The following is a 16,889-nucleotide window of genomic DNA, read 5'->3' as shown; positions in this document are numbered from 1 at the left end:
ATATGACGCTACAACCAAAATTACATATTCCCTATTTTGATTGTAATGACCATGTGTTAGTATACCAACTGGAGTTGGAGAATAGACAGCCTTAGTGCTTTTATTCCCAACAAAAATTTCTCCCAAGTGGGATTATTGAAATGAACACTTGAAAGGAAAGTAATGTGATATCCTCGAGGTTATATCTACTACTGAAATATGTATGAAGCAAAATTATAATGATTCATTTAATTTGATTTTTTGATTATGAAAAACATTCACATATTGATTTTCAGCTGATGAAGGAATTTTTTGAAACAAAATAATAATCTAATAAATCAAGGATTTCTTTATTTCAGTCGATGTGCGGAATATAACAAATTTACAATTTTTCTACAACTCATATTTTTAGAACCATCGCTTTAGAGTCAATCTGAAGTTTTCAACATATACAGAGCAATTTTAAATGACGGAGCTCTTTTGCAGAATTCAACAGTTTTCCAAATCGAAATCGAATGGAAGATACTTCACGAATTCTCTCATGGGAAGAGAAAAGTTAATTCTTCAGTAGAGTAGCCAAGGGCAAAGATGGGCAACAGTGGGTTGCCAAAAATAGGAGACAACACATACGAATGCTGTCTTCGTGAATTCCCCTCTTTTTGATTTAGATCATATACACTCTAAAACATCTTCATCTCTATTCATATCCTGGCTCCAGAAGTCACGCAGGTTTCCTGCGCTTTCCTAGGCTTCCTAATTGAAATCATAATGTGCGGTAGGCTATTGTTGGTGACTCCGTTCGTATGTGTTGTTTTCTGTTTTCCTATATCATTAGATGAAAGATGGTTCTTTGGGAAGCAACTAATATTTGAGATATTAATGAATGAATCCACATGAAAGAATTCATCAAAATAAGTCCGTCATTTATGATTGACAGTAATAAATACTTATTTATACATATATTTACACATAGGTTACATGTGGATATTGCACAAATTTTAGAGACGTTACAGTAGTCGATAAAATTATTGCTATTTTGGTGACTTTGGTCAGAAGCGTGTTTGATTTTGTGATTGCAAGAAAACCCAATAAAAATAATTGTGATAGTAGCTCCAATTCAATGGTTATGATGAGAATAAATATTTTTTTGGGTTTCGCACTACACAATTCAAAAAACTGCTTGTAATTCGGAATTACACCTCTCTTTAAATAGTCTAGTTGACAAACTTAAGAATTGCAGACTTTTGAGGTGAAATACTCAGTGTGGATAAACTGTTTGTGACAACATCTATTTTTTTGTGTATGTACACTTGATCCAGGTGTGATTTGTGTTCATGAATTTGAAAAAACTTATGGTTGTTGCTAATCCGTAAACGGACAAATATCTAACAAGTCCTGAAATGTTCGTAGGCTAACATTTTTTTGAGGAAATTCAATTTTATTATTAAATATAATTGCTTTTTGAGGCGCAATGGTGATAGCGGTCATATAATTTCTCGATACCATTTTTGTAGTACAATTACCTTTCCATAAGAGCAACTTTTCTTACCAACTTGAGAACAAGTCTGAGAAAAAAAAGTCGCTGGCGGCCAGATCTGGAGAATACGGTGGATGAAGAAGCAATTCGAAGCCAAATTCATGCAATTTTCGCCCTTCAAACGCTCCAGTAACGCTATGTTATAGTCGCTGTTGACGGTTTTCCTCTTTTCAAGATAGTCGATGAATATTATACCATATGCATCCCAAAATACTGATGCCATAACTTTGCTAGCCGACGGTTGCGTCTTTGCATGCTTTAGAGTCGGTTCACCGCGTGCAGTCGATTTTGATGTGAAATGATGGAGTCATGTTTCATCCATCGGCTCCTAAATTCGGGATTTTCATGGTGGAACAGCTACAAACACTCCACATAATTATTAATTTTTAGTTTTTGGTTGATTGTGAGCTCGCGCGGTACCCACATTGAACAAGAGCTTTCGCATACCCAAATATTCATGTACGATATGTCCAACATGTTCTTTTGATTTCCATAGAGTCTCGGCTTTTTTGATAAACTTCACTTTGCGGTCATCCAAAATTATTTTGTGGACTTTTTTAATGTTTTCGTCGGTAACGACCTCTTTGAGGCGTCAGCTGCATTCATCGTCCTCGTTCAAACTCAGCAAACCACTTATCATCAAGCCAAGCCTTGGCATCAACAGTATTTTTTTCGTCATTACGTTTGTCATCTTCATTTTCTTCAGGTTGGAAATTTTTCCCTTACCCTTTCAACTGTCTTCCGTCAGGAGGACGAGTGGTTCATAACTGAAGATGTTTTTTGGTAACGACATAAAGATCAATGACTTCGGAAGGTCGCTCACGTAAAGGCTGTGCAATAGTGGAGACAGCACAGCTCCTTGAGGCACTCCAGCTTGGATTTCCATAACGGGAGACAGGGTTCCTTCAACTCGGACCTGAAATGTTCTGCCTTTCAGAAAGGACCTAATCCACTGGATCAGGCCCCGAAGCAGATCGAAAACGAGCATTTTGTGTAGTAGACCTCCACGCCACACTCTGTCAAAGGCTTTGGAAATGCCCAGGAGGACGAGATGGACTGTCTTCTTATTGTTCAGCTCTGAGATGGAATTTTCGACTAGTCTGCAGCTCGGTGGAGTGTGCCCTCCTGAAGCCGAATTGTTCATCAGGCAGAACATTTCGGTCTTCAACTTCTTCGGTCAACCTTTGCAGTACAACACGTTCAGCCAACTTAGCCGTTGAGCAAAGCAGACTAATCGGACGATGATTCTGGGGAAACAGCGAGTTCTGGCCCTGTTTTGGAATCATGACGACTACGGAATGCTTCCATCTTCGGGGGAAGTATCTGAGGGCGATTGAACTGTTGATTATGCCCAGTAGGTATCTGATGAAGTTCTCCGGGAGCTGCTTCAACAACCTAATATTAATTGAATCAATTCTCGGAGTCTTCTTGGGTTTGGAGGCCCTAATGTACCCCATCAGTTCTTCCTCCGAAGCTGGACGGATCACGTCGTCATCATTTTCCCTAAGGATGCGCCGAACCCGCTATTCCAGCCGGATATCACGGTCAATATCATCATCCGGATCAACGCCAACGCCTTCTCGGCGGGGGAGTGGCAGATGTCGCGCTGTCCGTGAAGAAGGGGGAGAGAGCGGTTTTCCTCTTCTCGAGCCTGCGGGTGACTCGCCATAGCTCATCATCCCTAGGTTCCAGAGATTCCAAACACTGACTCCACCTCTAGTTTCTGTAGTTAGTGATGGCCTGTTTAACTTGGTTGGCCATCCTGCTAGCCGCAGCCTTGCCTCCAGGGTAGATAATCCGCTGATAAACTCGTCTGAGTCGATTTCTCTTCCGGCTAAGGTTCTTTATCCTGGGAGGAACCTCATTGTAGCTTCGCAGAGGACACTCTGTCCTGGTTGTGGCTGCGAGGAAAGTGTTGTTCACAGACAATTCGAAATCCGCCACTGCCGCGTCGAGACCGTTGTGAGTTCAAAGCGCCTCACGGTCCGTACGTGTCTCCACTAGATATTTTTTTCGTCATTGACACAAGAAATTCTTTCTTATACATCTTCTTCAAACTGACAAGAGTTGCTTCACTAAAAATGTTCTACTCCATACACTAGTAGATGGACAGTAGCAGATTTGAAATTTGTACATGTGTCTTTTGAAGGTTGAGGTTAACCAAGAATCAGATGACTTCGATACTTGTAACCCCATCTATGTGTTAGCCTACGAACTCTTTAGCCAACATAGAACTTCCAAATCATCAAATATTTCACTTACGGTAATGTAATGTAATTTAATATTCTAACTTTGAATTTTGACTAGTAATGATGATTTTTAGCTTTATGCACTGCTGTCTAACATTTTTGATGAATGGGATAAAAATATCGCAAAAACACAGCCATAATATCAGTTGCTCCTGAAACAGTACTTTTTGGAGATCAGAAAATTTGCTTCCATGAAGATAGACCATACTCAGCTCGTACCAAGACGGTCCATTAGTTTAGTAGTGGATGTGATCTCCAAAAAACTATAGGAAATAATTTCAAATATACATTTACGGTTCGAACTTTTCCATCATTCCACTACGAGCGCTTTGTAGAAGTATATAGAAAATCATACAAATGGCAAATTGAGGGTTTTGGGTTCAGAGGATATCAGAGGATATCAGAAGGAGAGGAGTTCAAAACAGGTTGGTTTCAATTGGTTTCAACTCTGAATCAATCAGTACTTGTAGAAAACCACACAAAATGAGTTTCTTTCAAAAATACCCCCTTTCTATGAATAAAACTTCTGATTTCCTGTGATTTTTGGTATATATACCGGGTGACAACAAAATCATTTTTGACGACGCCATTCAGACATTGCTTGGCGGAGAAATTTGGAATCAGGAAGAAAATTATAGTTCATCGAAGCCAATATTTATGATGAAAAACAATTGAAAACCTATTTCGATTCATTTGAAGATGAATCCAAGTGAAGAACTTTGAATGGCGACCTGTGTATTTTCAGGGACCATTTGATAGAATATATATATTTCCTCTTTTCAACGAACTGGAAGAAGTGATCTTTTTCTTTCAAAACGGCGACGTAGCCATTTATTTTCTCCAAATTCAATATGGCGACACCAAAGCGTCATCTATGGAAATATTGTTAAACTAGTTGATGTAGTGGAAAACATGAGACAAATTCACTTTTCCTATTTTTTTTAATTTCAGTTTTTACTCCATTTTTTGAATTAACGTTGAAGTGTATTTCTTGTACTCTCAGAGAAAAAAGAAAATTTCAAAGCTTTCCACCTTTCCTTATTATACACTATTCATTTTCAAGCATAACAAATGCACATTTTTCATCGACACAGGAAAACGTAGGTACATTTAATTTTTTTTGTGATACAAAAGATGTTTAGGTTAAAAAATATCACAAAATAGGTTTTCAATTGCTTTTCCATATTGGCTCCAGTTAAGTATTGTCAAACCCAGAAACAATGCATTGAAGTTGTGAACGAAGATTTTGTTGTCACCCGGTATGTCCATGGAAAAATTGTTATGAAGTACTATGTAATACTGTGAAAATCAATCACTATCTTTGATATTCATTTTCCAATCAATAACTATATAATTTTGTAACTTACTATAAAAAGTTCCATCACAAAATAAAAATGATACAATTTTCGGTCGATATAGCAGAGTCAATATGTATCTTGTTTTATTATAAAACTGCATGAAAATCTAGGGATCCTTACATTTAAGTGTATTTTGAAACATCAAACTTTATTATACGGACTATTTGTGAAAATCGTGAAAAAACACATTGTAAGTTTCTTGCTACTTTTGTGTTTTTTGTGAATGAAGTCTAGCCACCGGCACGCAATTGCATACGTATTAGGTCATTTGATTCAACAAAGCCTTGCCCATCATCTTTCCAATAAAATTGACCATCCAAACCAAGAATGCAAAATCTGCTGTGAGGACAACTAGAACATTTGTGTTGAAATTAATCGAGTCCCAGACATTTTGCTGCCTGGGTAGGATCTTTCCTGTACTGACGAGAGGTAATACCTCGAAACCGCGGTCTGCAGGTGATCTACTTGAATAATTCCAGTATGGTCCTGCTGCTGGACGAACGAGAAACATATGTGAGACTAGCCTCTGTGAGAAATCTTGCATAAATATCTGTTGGATATAATTCAATATCCAGCGTGGTTTTAGCCGGGGTAGTAGTTGTTTTTTGACAGACGTTTACCACACCCTACTGTGTAGGTAGTGTTAAACGTCTATTTTTGTATAGAATTTCTGAATTAGAATTATTTGAATCAGATATACGATTATTTCCCTACAAAAAACTATTTATAAATTTTTTCTTTATTTAATAATTTTCTACCAAGTCACCCAAACCATGTAGATGAAAACTATGTATAATTTATTAATGCTTCCATCGAAATCGCGGGAGAAAAAAAATTCAAGCTGCCTCACAAGCCGATGCGATATGCGTGATGGAGAAAGGATGCAATTGCGTTGGTTTTGGCTTTTTGATTTCCATTGTGAGAAACTTGGAAGGTAAGGATCACATTTTCGTTTTGTGTTGTCTTCAAATAGATAAGTACTTATCTATTTCAAAATTGAAATCGATAGTTTTGAACATTCGTGAATGAACTATTTTGAAATTTTCAGGTAACTGTGCCATTGCCAGTTATGTACTGCCATGCTGACAGTTATAATTTTTTTACAGATTCTGACTATTTGACTGGCATCAACAAAAATTCAATTCTCGAATAATGGAGATAAACGACACTCAAAGGCAATCCGTTGCAAAGTCAAGCTTTGACATTGATCGCCGTTTTCACTGCGCGGCATCCAGTCCAAACAAGAACCAAAAAATGCATTCGTGATCAAACGCAATTTTATAGTCAGGTTATTGCTTTAACTTCATTTGAATCCAACAATGCATTCATAGTTCAGCCTAGCACTATTGATGAGACCTATAGCAGGTCGACAGAGCGCTGTTTGGTTTTGAATCACGAGTGCTTTGGTTCTGGGGCTGCCTTCAACTAGTTGCCTTTATGAGAAAGACAACACGAATTTGGTTTTGTGCTCGACTGAATCATGAATGTAAAGTTTTACTCAACTGTCTTTGCAATAAAAAAATGGCGATGACATTCCCTCTTATGAATTTGCCTGCTATGGGATCGATGGAAGAATTAATCAAAAACGAATGAAGATCTCGAGGGCTGTTTGTTGCAAAGTCAAATTTTGTGTAGCCTCGTTTATCTTTCTTATCCGTGGATATAGGTAAGATAGTTGAGTTGGGTGATGCAGCCTAGCGCTTCGGATGAGGTATACGGCGAGCTGTGAAAGCGCTTTCTAGTGTTGATTGAGCATTCCAACTTGAATCGTTGTCTGGAGCGTTAAATCCCACACCTGATTCCACATTCCACACCTGACACCAATAAAACAAATAACGAATTTACATTCACAAATATCAGATAGTTCTCGTTCTTATTGCACTAAAACAAATATTGCTATGCCGGAACAGTCTTACAACGAATGATCCCATTTCAGTCCTATATCGAGCATCCCCTTCTCGATGTGACTAGCCAGCGGAGCGTCTTCGTCGACGTCGGGGTGGTTATATCCCACGAGGAAGTGGCACGTTCCCGGGATGTAGGAGGGAAAATCCTTCGGGAGACACTCGTGGTCACGCTCTTCTGTTGTGAAGCCGCCGGCTCTTATTAACCTCCTGTAATCGAGATGAGATAAAATTACTAGACAGAGATGATTGCCGGTGAGACAGAGAAGTCGGCATGGAAACTTGTGGATATCAATCGTATAATTGATGAGAGGCCGAATTTTTCAGTTTCCAGAAATTAATAAAATATTTGATGTCGTGAGAAGTGAATTCGAATCTGGTATACCGAATAAATATATACCTAGAAAGATTCATCTACATAAGAGAAATGTTTTAGGAGGTCGGATACAATGGTAGAATATTCACAATATGTTCCTATTGAATATAGTGAATACAATTATACAGGATGTAACATAATTACATTGAAATGTTCAAGTGACGTATTGCTGAGACAATTTCGAGAAAAAAGTCAGAGTGAACTTGTGTTTGGAAATGCTTCATTTTGGAGATACAGGGTGTTGAAATAAGTTATTCACACGAAATTTGGTACTCGGGTTGTTTTTTGACGTGGGAAATCATAATTATGTATTAATTTTCATGTAACATCTAGATAGCGCTGCGTATGCTGTCATTATTTATCTCAAATTGCCCAAACTTTTTTGGCACTAAACTTTTTGTAATTTTTATGAAAACACCTGATTTTCACATTTTTCCTAAGTAAAAAAGTTACACCTCCTTAACAACACTGGAGGTGATCCTTTTTTGGAGATATTTACAGTTTTCTATATCGATGCAACTATGCGGTGGATCTCGTCAAAATAAGCAAATTTCACTAACAAAATGTTCATCGAAAAATCATTCGTTTTCGAGATACAAATTGTTGAAATTTTTTCAAACACGGTTTTTCGATGAAAATTTCATTGAAAAAAGTTGTTTATTTGGAAGAGATCCACCACATTTTTAGTTTTCCTAATATTCTCAGCATCTTCACTTAGCGGAGCTGAGCCCGCTTAGTGAAGTTGCACTACTTAACACTGAGATCTAAATAATATGCATCGATAAAGAAAATTGTAAATATCTTGAAAACGATCAGCCGTAGCGTTGTTGAGGAGACGTACTTTTTCACTTGAAAAGGTGTGGGAATTAGGTTTTTTCATGGAAAGAACTAAACGTTCACTGTCAAAAAAGTTAGGACACTGTGAAATAAGTAATGACAGCGTACGCAGCGCCCTCTAGATGTTACGTGAAAATTATCACAAAATAATGGTTAACCATGTCAAAAAACCCCGGGTACCAAATTTTGTGCTAGTAACTTATTTTTTGCAAAAGTTATTTTTTAAAAATGAACAAAAAATTCAATTCCAATACCCGGTATCTCCGAAACAAAGCATATCCGGACACAAGTTTATATAATTTTTTTTTGTTAAAATTGTCTCAGGAATACGTAACTTGAATATTCCAACGTACTAATGTTACACCCTGTATAGAACTCTGAAATGAAGACTTGTTCAAAAATTTAAAAGATGTCAATTTTTTTAGGGGGTCAAATTTTCAACGGCATAAAAACGCAATTGTGTCAGTTATAAGTTCTTCTACGCGTATCTTCTGACGTATCTTCGTTATTTCCAAGTGTGGCATTGAAAAGCATCGAATGTCTGAAGGATCTTTCAGAAATTGATAATATATGTGGAAAAATAGTCGAAAAGTACATCCGGCTGTTCCATATCTAATCTATTCATTAATAATTTGAAATGGGAGCAAGAGAAAAGTCGGTTAACATTCCATTGACTTGTCATTTTTGACACGAATAAGAGTAAGACAGGGAATTCTGTGGATTTCCAAATATATAAGCCGGTTTTTTAGCTAATTCGACTATTGCTATCTCAGAAACGGTGAGATCTACAAGGTTGGTTGAATGAGATACAAGTTAGCTATTTGGGTGAACTAGATTTTTTTAGATCGAGAATTCAGTAGTTGATTTGAAATATTCGTCAAAAACTAAATTTGTCGAATTTCGTGTTTCGGCTCTATAGCTTGTTCCAAGACATTTTATCGATTCTGAGGTATCAGAAGTGGTATTTCAAATACTCATAATTGCCTACCATGGATAAACGATAATAACTGTGAGAGCTAAATTACCGCCTAGTATGCAAAATTTCACGATGAATGTTCCCTTCATTATCCGTCACGATTTTTCATTGTTCATATCAAGTTTTGGCGAAATGCCAAAGGACTTTCTGAAAGCTGGATTCCGACAACAAATCCACACCAAATCGAAACAAAGCAATTCGCGCATCTCTTCATCCCCCATTGGCAATAAATCAACTCCATCTAATTGGAATAGTGGCTGGAATTCGAATATACAGTCGAGCTACGTGCGAAACAAAAGGAATTTTATCGCAATCCGGCCATTACAGTGGTTCTGTAACTTTGTGCTTGAAAATGTGGGTAGTTTATCGACCACGGTCAAAAAAATGGATGAACGGAACGCAAACTCTTATACAAAGGTACTGAAGGGCCAAATAACATTCTTATTTTATAATCGACAATTCAAACCAATGATTAGCCCTAAATGACAGCTCAAACTGTCGATTATTGACCCTTTAAATCATCGATTTTACGTAAATAGCTAAACATCAAACATTATATTTACTATCATTATCATTATCAATATCAATATCAATATCAATATCATTATCATTATCATTATCATTATCATTATCATTATCATTATCATTATCATTATCATTATCATTATCATTATCATTATCATTATCATTATCATTATCATTATCATTATCATTATCATTATCATTATCATTATCATTATCATTATCATTATCATTATCATTATCATTATCATTATCATTATCATTATCATTATCATTATCATTATCATTATCATTATCATTATCATTAATCATAATCAATTCTTTGAATTGACGATTATACATAATCGACAGCCAATCGACAGTTTGAACTATCCATTATGGCTACTCGACAGTTCAAAGTGTCAATAAGTGAACTGCCGATTAGCTATAATCGATAGTTCAATCTGTCGACTATGTACAATCGACAGTTAAGACAGTTATTAGGTAAAATCGACAGTTCAAATTCTCAAAATTACCAATTTTCTAGAAATGTGAAACTTTTGGTTAGCAACCCATGTAGAAAATGTTGGAACCTATAATATATCCTAAGGATAACTCCTGTGAAAAAGATCATCACCAGGGGGTATCAAAAATACCTGAACAGATATCTCTGATAAAGCCCGAGGATCACTTTGTTATGTTGGGGATACAGCAAAACATTCTAGGTAGCTTTCAAAATATCTCATGTAAAAACTTGGGCGCCTCCGTTTGGGCCACCCTGCATAACTCACCACTGCTTCAATCCACATGCCATCAAAATGAAATATCGAATTTCAGAGTATACGTACACAAACGTCGTGGGGCTGATGTTTATCCGGAGGGGTTCACTTCCCGATTCGAATTTGTTTGCGATTGTCACATTGTGGCCGAACATGCAGTAGCGTGGCATTTTCACCCCCACCACCCCTGAGAGGACTGATCCAGTGTGGAGGCCTATCCTCATCTGAAAATAACAATGAATATTCAGAGGAAATATATTCCAGTCGCTTCAGTGTGATAGGAGTCTATAACTTTGCTCCATAATTATTATTGTTAATGATTTGGATAAGACCTACTTCATTACTTACTGGAGTCTGGGTTGAACCGAGTCGATAGGCTTTAGTTGTTCAACGTTTCGGTTTAGACTTTGAAGCCATTTTCAAGTAAAGAAAATTATGGTTGAGAAGAAGTATCGATCTGTCTACCCATCAGCTAGTGACACGCTTTCAGGGATTTGTGTCTCAATATGCCGATTTCCCAGGTCTCGTCACTGGTCCCTGCAAGGGCCTCAATCTGCCGATCTGCCGAAGCCGAAACGTCGAACAACTGAAAACTATGGACGAGGTTCAACCCGGACATCAAAATATCAGTAGTTTTGACTTTATAAAGTTCTGGATGAACGTCTTCTTGAGTTTTGCAACGTTTCTGGAGACTGAATGAGATGAGAACTTCAGGATTCTCAGTCAGTATCGCCTTAGAGTTTATTTTGGATTCATCAAACGCAGAAGACGCATGTGAGCCTAGAACTATGAGAATGTGATTTTATATTGTCATCAAGGTTACTTATACCTGTATCTCATGCAGTTCAATCTGAAAAGTGAGCCATAGATTCATCTATGTGTGGAAAAATTAGTTCAGTTTCGATTATCCTGAACCAGAAGAGGAAATGAAGTCGATAAAGGGGTTTGCAGAATAAAAAACAAACCTTTAGGAAGCGGTGTTACTGATTTTTATTTCAAGATCAACTTCTTTTGAAACTTCATGTCAAAACGGAGGTGATGAAAAGGTTTGTGAAACAGAAAAATTTTGGAGAGGCAGTGTAACTCATCTAAATTTTGAAAAAAACGTTTTGAATTTTTGAGAATTATTCAGAAACATCAACAGCAACAACCACTTCTAGGCATAAAATAACTCGGAATATTTCTACTGATTCTGGAAATGATTTGAGTATACAGTCATGTTACAAAGAAACATTCACCACAGTCAAATACAGTTCTAAAGTTGGTCGATACAATTTACAATACGAGAAGAGGAAAAACTAGTCAATAAATCTTGTTATCTTGCCAACCAAACCTGCATAAAAGTAAAATGCAAGTTCGAAGCTTCTTCGTCTGTAATAAATATATCTGAGTCATTCGACAGAAAGACATTACTTTGTCTAAATGAAAGGAGCGGGAAAATGAATCGGAAACAAGTTGAGTCATGAGTTTTAAATCTCTCTACATGAAATATCACTCAACTTTAAAGTTTGCCAGATTGTCTGGGTTAATGCCAACTTTGTGGATAGCGTACGTTGTTCGATACAAGAGATACGGAATAGAAGGGGACCGAGAAATGATGAGGGTAATTTTCTGTATTTCAAGAAAGAGTATGTTTGAAATTTCTTATTTTCGGTAAGAGTCAATCTATTTATCTTATCCAGTTTCTTTGTTTTATCACTTCACTCCCAGACCATTCTCGATGTTACTATTAGATTCATGATAAAGATATTCACATTTATTGAAGTATTGCTGAGAATGAAACAATTTATGAGAAAATATGGGTACTTGTACAGCATACTTGATGCTTTGCTAGTCATCTTCAAAATACAAAGCTTTTAGGTTTTTTCATGTAGACTTTGAAACGCACACTTTGACTAAGTAGGCTTTGGAAGACGCGGCGACAAAACAAAATGCAAACCTTTATAGTATAGGAGGTAGCAAAGTTTTCGAGAAAGAATTTCAGAACAGTTGGTTTTTTGATATGCTGTCTTTCTTGCTTTTTCGGTTAGAGTCCGGGCTACCTGGCTGGCGGTAGTGGTTGCGTTTATTAATGCGCATCTTACCTGCACAGGTAAAAATCCTCAACTTTGAAATGATTTTTTAAAGCGTAATTTTTAAGTTTTTGCCTTTAGATAGCACTAACCTCACTGTTTATGTTTCCCGCAATAGTTTCACTAACATTTGCTGGTGTATTTAATGGCAAAGTATGTGAAGTAGATTTACTGATACTATCTATTTCAGTCGATGGATCACGGTATTTTGCCATTAAAGCTGTAAAACTTCTGTAACATTGTCTGTGATATCCATCTGTTTCATTTATTTCAGTGGGCAACTCGATGTCACTGTACTTTAATTAAATTTTAAACGTATATTCAAAACTTCCTGGCATTTCTTCAGTTTATCAACCACGATAAGTATGATTTTATCTTTATGTCCTTTATAGAAAACATATTTTATTTTATCACTGGCCATAACAAAGTTAATAAATAAAACATCACAAATAACGAAAACAAAAAACAAACATGTGACTTTAGTCTGACGCCATGTTGTTCAGTTGCCGATGCGCTGCCGGCGCTTTCTATCTGTCTTGCACTTTGAACTGTGTCTCTCTAACCACAAGCATTATACCACAATACTTTTCATTACTTTTTTATTTATATTTAATACTTAAAAATACATTTAATTATGTGCTATACGCGACTTTTTATTTTTTTTTAAATAAAACATTCAAAGTATTTTTGAATGTCTATAACTTTTATATTATGTTCTTTAAACATACAATAATCTAAAATTAGTTTGCTAGACGTTAATTCGATTGTTGATATCTAAAACTGAAAAGAGTGTTTTTAGGAGCATGATACCTCAGTGTTATTTTCAAAATTTTTTCAATAACCAAAGTGGTATGGAAAATTGTTCTATTCATGAAGACCACTAGGCCCTTATATCAGCACCTATTCTTCGCTAAAATGATCGATCTGTTAAAAAAAATTGTTTTTCCGTTAATCAGCTGTCGCCCCCATACGAACGACAACTCTCAGAAATTGAGAAACTTGTGCGAGCCAAGGACTAACGAGGTCTTACCTTTTAACGTGTGATTCCTAACATCGATTGATGAACTGATACAAAAAATCCGTGAATAATCAATTCGGTTGATTCTATCTAAGATTCTGTCAAAAATATGAGTTCTCTAATGTTATTATCATCAGCTACTCACCCTTATTGGCTGTCCTTGATGTGTTTGATGGGAAGAACAAACCTCAATCATTTTTAGAGCCATCCACGCGATTTGTTGAGCATGCGTGTTTGTCTCTTTGTGCAATCCACCTGCCACGCAATAGGCGTCTCCAATTGTTTCCACCTGGAACAGCCACTGTTAGAATTTTTGTTTTTACTTGTCACAGTAATTGTGAGTGGAATCCAGAAGCCTGGAATCATGATTTGCTATACAGGATGTATCTTAATTTATCACGTATCTCAGGTGGTGATAACTTGTCATATTTTATTGAAAAAAGTGTTCTAACTTGCTTCGTTTCTTGGTGATAGTTTTACTAGAAATATTGTTCTTTTACTAGCATCATTGCTGATTTTGGTTAAACTACGTGTGCCTGTTATGAATATTCAAGGGCTTATTTTCATGAGATTGCATTTGGAATTTCAATTCCTGTGACGTCGCAGAGGGTTATTGGTTCAATAACCTAGATCAAACAATTGAAGAAATTGTTATTCCCATTTGATGCATTTGTATAGAAGCTTGTCTTTAAACACGTTTTTCTATTGTTCAATCTGACAAAAGTATCAAACTTGGGAGAACAGTGGCGTACAATGATTTTTTACATAAAATTGAACTAGGTAACTCTCTGTGACGCCACTGGAATTATTATTCGTGATATTGTTTCATGACCACTCGAGCACTTTTCTATATAATTGATAATTCTCGATCATCTGGCAAACTCTCGGGCTCATGGAAAACCTCATATGTCGCCCTAATATATAAATCAGGCCGTAAATCCGACATGTGTAATTAGTGTACCATTTCTATTCATAGCGCAATTCCTAAAACTTTTGTGAGCATCATTTTTGAATACCTTACTTATGACTGCTCCCCAACAATTCGGATTTACATCCAAAAAGTCAGCTGAACTGGATCTGATTACTTACGTTGATTTTTTGTCTGACGCTCTGTCTGAGGGTTTGCAAGTTGACTATGTGTATACTGGATTCTCCAAAGCTTTCAACAAAGTAAATCATAATCTATTGATCCGTAAACACTGTTTATATGGTGTTGATGGGCAAATATTGCAATGGCTCAAGAGCTATCTTACGAAAAGGAAGTAAATTGTTAGCGTTAATCATTACTATTCTCATGCCCTTGCAGTTATATCGGGTATTCTACAAGGTTCACATTTGGGACCACTGTTGTTGAACCTTTTCATCAACGATCTAATCAGCATGAAAGCAAAGCTTTGCTATTTTCCGAGGATTTAAAATGTTTTGAAATAATTGAAAGTGAAGCTTATACATTGTGTCTACAAAATGATATAGCCTATCTAAGTGGTGTTCACAAAATGGTAGGTGTTTGAATGCAAATGCCAAATTCTTCGCTTTCATCGAATACATCACCCAATCATTTTCGAATATAGTATAAATTATCGAACCTTATATTTTGCTATTGAAACCAAATATCTAGGTGTGACACCACACTCAGCTATAAATCACACATTTCCTATGTAATTCCAAAATCTATGAATATGCTTGGCTTCATGAAGAGAAGTACCTGTGATTTTACCAACATCACTGCTATTGAGTCTATTTATTTTTCCCTGGTTAGATTTCATCTCGATTATTGCTCCACAGTTTGGTCCCCTAATTACATTACACAAAAAGTGAAACTCGGGGACCGTACAGCATAATTTTCTGCGATATATTGCCTTCAAGATGCGTGTATACTCTGACTATACTGCATTAGATTGCATTTTGAACATACCCTCTCTTGAGGCTCGCAGAAAACATAGAGATTTATTACTTCTATTCAAAATTATCACCTGACTGAGTATCAGCCACGAGCTTCTCTCCAAAATATCTCTACATGTCCCCAGTCGTTCAACTAGACACGTGCAAACGTTTTAAGTTTTTTTCACAGATTCAATTATTTATACAACAGCTTTATTTCCAGAACTCTTCTATTGGTTAACTCTTTAAATAACCTTCAAATCTTTGAAATATCAGTTTCTTCAAAAACTATATTCTTCACCTAGCCATCTAATAATCTCTGCTTTTGATACTTGTTCACTGTGGTTCTGGCATTGAATTTGGTCATTATTACGCTTTGGTCAAAGACGAAACGGACTGTTTTAAGTTTGACGATAGTCGTGTCACGAAGTGTTCTGGCGTTGTATTGAGTTTATTGGAGCCTCTGGAGACATCCTACATTTTGTTTTATGAGAGAGAGGACATTGGCAGATCAAGATCTTTAGATGATGTGGTGCTGTAGGGGTTTTTCCGGGATTCAATCAATCATTCAACTTCAATAAACAAAATGAGCTACTATGGCATTCGTGGAACCTGTCAACAAATGTTCACTTCGTATTTGACCAACCGAATACAGCGAGTGGAGTGCAACAATAAGAAAAGTCAATTCCTACAAATTGAAAGGTGAGTACCTCAAGGTTCAATCTTGGGACCTCTGCTGTTCCTCATTTATATTAATGACCTACCCCATAATGTGACTGCACATAACAGATTATCTGTACTCTTTGCAGATGATGCTACATTCACAATCAGTATAGAAAGGGATGAAGATCTCAAAATAGCCCAAGATGATGTCAGACAACAAGCACATACATGGTTCGCCAGCAATGAATTCATACTGAATGATAGTAAAACTGTAAGCCTAAAATTTGATTTGCTAATAAAAAAGTTCGAGACCTTGTAAATCAAAGAGCAGCGCTAACTTCTTATTACTGCCTATTCCACTCATACCTTCAGTATGTTACTTTATCTTGGAGTAATGCAGCTCAAACATAAATAGTTAAACTACTAATTTTACAAAAGTCTGTCATAAGATGTATTACAAAGTCAAATTGGAAGGCTAGTTGTAGGCCTTTATTTCCGGCTCTAGGAATAATGACTGTTTATGCCTTAATTATATACCACAAACTAATATATATTAAAATTAATATTGAATGCTATAAAACTCATGAAGAGATACATGAATATGATACAAGGTTCAAAACTAGAATAGTTGAACCAAAAACAAGGCTTCAAAAAACCACCAAAATTGATACGGGACTCTATAACAACTTACCATCTCAATTTCGAGATTTACCTCCAAAAATATTCAAATCCAAATTGAAATGTATTTTTCTAGTAAAT

General features: G+C 36.3%; 1 protein-coding gene across 1 annotated transcript in view; it reads right to left on the bottom strand.

Moving 5' to 3' along the window:
* Positions 1–260: 260 nt before the first annotated feature.
* Gycalpha99B (guanylate cyclase 1 soluble subunit alpha 2) overlaps positions 261–16,889 on the bottom strand; it is a 174,572-nt gene continuing 157,943 nt past the window's right edge. The window contains 3 exon segments of the mRNA XM_023161878.2: positions 261–7,237; positions 10,566–10,720; positions 13,732–13,875. Of these exon segments, the coding sequence (XP_023017646.2) occupies positions 7,036–7,237; positions 10,566–10,720; positions 13,732–13,875 (501 nt within the window). The 3' untranslated portion in view covers positions 261–7,035.

This window comes from Leptinotarsa decemlineata, unplaced genomic scaffold (genome assembly GCF_025532065.1).
Source record: "Leptinotarsa decemlineata unplaced genomic scaffold, Ldec_3_MD MMD2_tig00026328_RagTag_RagTag, whole genome shotgun sequence".
NCBI classification, from domain to species: domain Eukaryota; kingdom Metazoa; phylum Arthropoda; class Insecta; order Coleoptera; family Chrysomelidae; genus Leptinotarsa; species Leptinotarsa decemlineata.
This window is presented reverse-complemented; position numbering and strand designations above follow the sequence as displayed.